The 5223-nt window shown below is 38.9% G+C and overlaps 1 protein-coding gene across 5 annotated transcripts in view; it reads left to right on the forward strand.

Annotated features, from left to right (window-relative positions):
• ppip5k1a (diphosphoinositol pentakisphosphate kinase 1a) overlaps positions 1–3446 on the forward strand; it is a 29814-nt gene extending 26368 nt beyond the window's left edge. For all 5 annotated transcript variants that reach the window (XM_060858891.1, XM_060858890.1, XM_060858889.1 and 2 more), the window contains 3 exons: positions 11–124; positions 697–1247; positions 1794–3446. In XM_060858891.1, the coding sequence (XP_060714874.1) occupies positions 11–124; positions 697–1247; positions 1794–1880 (752 nt within the window). In that variant the 3' untranslated portion in view covers positions 1881–3446. The remainder of the gene's footprint in view (positions 1–10; positions 125–696; positions 1248–1793) is intronic.
• The last annotated feature ends 1777 nt before the right edge of the window (positions 3447–5223 follow it).

Consider the following 5223-nt stretch of genomic DNA (forward strand, 5'->3'; position numbering starts at 1 on the left):
TTCTCTGCAGCTCTCTCAGCTATGTTTGACTCACAGAACCAGCCCTCGGTGGACACGTATATTCCTCAGAGGGTGCTGTCCTCCTCTGCATCTCTACGCCAACGCTCTGAGCGACCTCCCTGGTGTGAGTATTGCACCGCTCGAGTCTCTAAAAATTCAAATGCACCCAAAGTCTTCTCACAAACAGCTGTTTCTTTTTCACATAAAGCCCCTGTCAGCATTTTCCTCAGTTCAATAATTCATTTTTTGGGTGGACTATTGGCTGAAAAAGAAATGGCAAATAAACACACGCAATGAGTCACGCTATTAATAAAAATATCAAGGATAATTATCAAAATATTGAATCCGTTCCTGTTGCATAGTGTGTATTACAGCAGCCACTGTATACTTTCTTGAAGGTAATAAGACAAAAATGTGACGTTACTTGTCATTCATATTACTGAAGAAAGTAATATGACCATGAAAAATCAATAGTATATAGATGAAAAAATTAAGATAAAGAAATATACAATATTTTTAATCTACCCTTTAAGTGCTTTATATGTTTTTCTGTCAAACCACCACTTTTTTTACTAATTGCAGCATGTGGTCTGTATTTGTATTGTTAAATGCAGCATGTGGTTTGTACGTGTTAGTGAGGCTTATAGGTTTGATGTATTAAACTAATCCACATCATTGTGTGTGTCTTCTGTGCAGACAGCAGCGGTCCTTCCAGCACTGTGTCCAGCGCAGGTCCCTCGTCCCCCAACACAGCAGACACTTCTCCTCGTTTCAGCTTCAGTGAGAAAGCAGCTCTTACACCGCAGAGCAGTGAGGAGATTCACTCGTCCTCCCATGTTGCCAGCCAGCCTGCTCCTCCGCACTCCTGTCTTCCTGAAAGCCCTCCTTCTGACCCACGCTCTGTCGATGACCCCCAACCCCAAAGTCCAGACAGACCTAGTGACCTCATCATGGACAGCACAGCATATTCAGACTCCCCACTTCCAGAGTGCGAACAGGTTGCTGAGGCTTATAGTATCACTGAAGCCAAAACAGACCCCAGTCCTCTCTGTTCTCCTCAAGTTGACCTCAGCCTGGCCATGGAGTCCTTCTCTACCCTGCCTGAATCTGTGACCATGTCTGTCCCAGGTTCTTTGCCCGTGCTCTTGGAGCTGCGTGAGAGCAGTTCAGAGGCTGGTTCCAGCACCCAAACTCCCCTGAGCCCTGACGAGCCTGAAGAATTCTTCAACACCCAGGAGACAGTGGAGGTAGGCTTGACATCACTGCCATTCGAGGCATAGGTTGGTAGAAATGGCTTAAATAACCTGACGTATTCTTCAAGATTATGTGGTCACTTCCATCTCATATTGGCACATTATTGTTTAATCCAATGAGATGCAAAACTATACAGTATATTTCATTTATAGTTAAAATGACCATGCAGCCAGTGTCTGGTGTAAAGACTTAATTCTCATGATATTATGTCTGAGTTTGTTGTTAAATTACCTTAAGAGAAAAAAAATCTTTTTTATTATTCTTATTTTTAATAAAATCATTAAATCATGTTTGGGTAAGTGGAACTACAATATAATGTATAGTATGGTGGATTTATTTTATTCACCAGTCTCTTACAGCCGCATCTACATCTCATCTACAACTTCACAGCTGAGAACCAGTCAGTGCCATAGTGGTTAAAAAACCCGACTGAAACTATACTGACCAGTTAAAAAATCTAAAAGTTTAGTGTCCTTTTTTGCTGTGTTGTGAATTTCTCCACAGAATAACATCATATTTATGTTTTATGCCATCCTCAGGTGGATGTGTGGAGGAACGGCACACAGAGTCTCTCTCACCCCGGCACTCCGTTAGAGGTCGGCGCTCCACATGCCTCTGAGTCCTGAGGACGATCTGCCTCTCCACACACAGCTTGCATGCTAATCCATGCTTATCCTTTATGGTGCCTGGGTGACTTCATGTTAAGTGCTGTACACCTGCTGAAGGTCCTGGAGGTAAAACGGTTTCCTGCTCAGACATTGTGGAATTAGAGGCTTGCGTTTCCTCCTTTAGCCTTCTACTGAAATCCTGCATGTCATTCGTTTCAGCGTGAAGCCGTATTGCTCCTTTTAGAATTAACCATACCACAGATTTCCCCATCAGCTTGGTGTCACATTGAGAACTTGTTTGTGAACCTGCCTGTGACTTCATGTTAATGTGGCTATACTGTACGTGCAATAGAAATGGACAACGACCAGGTGATCAACTCTTTAAGGTGCACTGAATACACGCTGTTTATTCTTTCTTTCTTTTTTTTTTTTCTTTGAGCATCTTGCCATTTCATACAGTAAACACACCTTTTTGTTTATATTGTTCCCATATTACATCAGTAGCCAGTACTTTATTGATGAATCTGTATTCATACAGTTGGCTGCTATTTCCATGCATTTCACAGGCCACATTTGATTGCAAATTTACTTATCTTACTTACATAATACAGAGTGTGGACAAGGACAGGAGATTGATGTTGTAGCCTACTGATGTTTTTTTTATTTATTTAATCTGCCAAAGCTTTCAACACGACAGTCATAACTTATTAAATCGCAAGGAGCTATATATCTGTGTACGATACATTATACTATATTTATCAGCTAATGCAAAACATATTTTTAATATAGAAACTTAACAAATGAATAAATTGTCTCATCTTTTATCGATTTTATATTTTTCTAAAAACATACAGTACCACAGTTTGGATTAAGGAGTAAGTTCTTATCACAGTGAAATTCAGGTTAATTTTCCTCTAGCTTTGTAGCTGTCGGCTCTTAAGGAAAAAAAAACAAAAAACAAACGCTCATTTTCTACCATAGACGCCTGTGCCTGCTTATCTCAGCTGACGTTTCTGACATTTTATTTTGTTATTTTTACTGTACAGTACAGAGCTTACCAATGAAACAATATTATTTAATGTCACCCAGTTAATATGCTGCTGCTCACAAGTTTGCACTGTAAACTGTTAGATTGACAAAAGCAGATGAGTAATCGACATAAAAGGAGGACGAGCGCTCGAGTGCGTTTTTTGTTTTTTTTTTGTTGACTGTAGATGGTGCACATGAATGTGGTGTGTAGAGTTAAATGTCTGACTAGAGCTTTTCTACTCTGACTGACCTGTATGTTTGTCTAATACTACTATTACTATACACAATAGTATACACTATCAGCTGGGGGGGAAAAAACTTTATTTGCTCTATTGACATGTCATTGTAATTTCCACAGAGATTATGTATTATTATTAAGATTATTTTGAGTTAATTACTGACATGATAAAACCATTTTAATTACATTGTGTTGTTATTTAGGTGTAGTGCTGCTGGTGCTGTTTGCAGTCGGTGTAGTCTTTATAAAAAGTGTCATTTTCAGTGTTCTAGTACATGTCCTTAAAAACGATCTGAATAAAAGTTGATGTATGCTGCTCTGTGTGTCTTACTGAGTACTTACTTACTGAGTGTCTTTTTGAATGAAGAAGACTGACGTATAATACTGTGTGGTTGTGTGTAATAATGAGCTTTTTACAGGCTACAACCTGGAAAGACTGAAGAGTAATAATCTATTAATTCATCCTGTATACTCGCTTTGAATTATCAACTGTGCCAAATCGACCGTGTGATTACTGTAACGAGGCCTGCAACCTCATCTCGGCGTTCCATCCTGATGCCCCGCTTCTGGTTAGAGTCTCAGCACTCGGAGGCCGCTCGCTGCTGAGGATAAACCCACACGGATGGTGTGGAAACGTTGGATCGCTATGAAAGTTACCACGTCTTCATCAGTGAACAGTTGATAACGTCAACAAGACAGTCATGTTATAACTAGAATCATTTTCCTGATTACACAGTTGTACTCTTTGAGCATATAGGGAAATGATTTATAATCTTACTCCCTGCTGTCACCTAGATGAGGATGGGTTTCATTTTTCTGTTTTTTCCTCATCTCTGGCTTGCTCATTAAGTTAAATCTAAAATAAATGTTGAAATTTTTTAATTCAAATTGTGACGTTTAACTGATGCTACAAAATGTTCTTTAGTGACTTATTTCCACTGGAATATTTCTACTAAAGAAATTTCCAAATTAAAAACCTTTAGCCTCTACAGATTACATACTGCTGCTTTAAGATCCTGTCCACACGTTAACTAGTCTGAGCCTCAGCCTTCAGTTTTAATGTTGCTGTCATCCTTGTGTTTTGTTGCTGAATTCGCTCGTGTTTTTGGTTTGTTGTCTTTCACATTTACTGCCAATGTACATAATAATACTCAATGCACGTTCATTTTATCTCATATTAGGACCATGTTAAAGACAATTTCCAGGCTGATTTTTTTTTCCCCAGTTCACCCCGATACTAATCCCATCTCAGTGTTTTATGTTATCAGCAGCTGCCAACCAAAACAGCAAGGCTCTGTTGTTTATTGTTACAGCTCTTGTACCCAGCACTGGATTTTTACCCAAACACAAGGGCTTTGTTCCTCCCCATTCATCTCTGAGTAAAAAAAAAAAAAAAAAGAACAGCCATGTAGGATTGGGGTGTGATGGGCTCGGAAGAATAATAGTGATCCAGTGACCCAGACTGTGATATCGTAGTCTTTTGTATTCAGTCTTTGCCAAAACTGCCAACATTTTCGTTGTATTAACAATGTGTAGCTTGTTTAAATAAGTGTCATGTGTTTGGGGTGTGAAAATATTCTCTGTCTAGAGAGAATGTTCCGGTTAATAGGTGCAGAATAACAGCGTAACACCGTGTACCATGAGGATCAACAGTACACAGGAGAAGCTGCAGTTTTATATAAAACACTGAAGAAAATATTGTTTTGTATCTGACACTGAGCTTTTTATTTCTTTCTTTCTTTTTTTAACACAGTGATCTTGTAACCATGACATAACTAATGTTCCTGAATAAAAATGAAGAAGTTGCCTATTCATCTAACTAAATTTAAGCGTATTTGCTCTACACAGATATAACCGTTTCCTGTCATGTCTTTTATAAAAACACGATTTGTCTCCAGAATTTGATTTAGTACTCCAGTCATACAAAAGTGAATTTTCTTCCAGTTTTGTCTCCTCCTTTATCAATGTCTTTTCGTCTAATTATTTATTACGCAGTATTGCTTTCCCCAAATCCCACAAAGCAAAGAGCTCACAACTCTCCAAATATCTCCAACCTTTCAGGTCTCCCTTAATCTCTCTGACTGACTTACTGAC

Source organism: Tachysurus vachellii, chromosome 23, assembly GCF_030014155.1.
Source record: "Tachysurus vachellii isolate PV-2020 chromosome 23, HZAU_Pvac_v1, whole genome shotgun sequence".
NCBI lineage: Eukaryota > Metazoa > Chordata > Actinopteri > Siluriformes > Bagridae > Tachysurus > Tachysurus vachellii.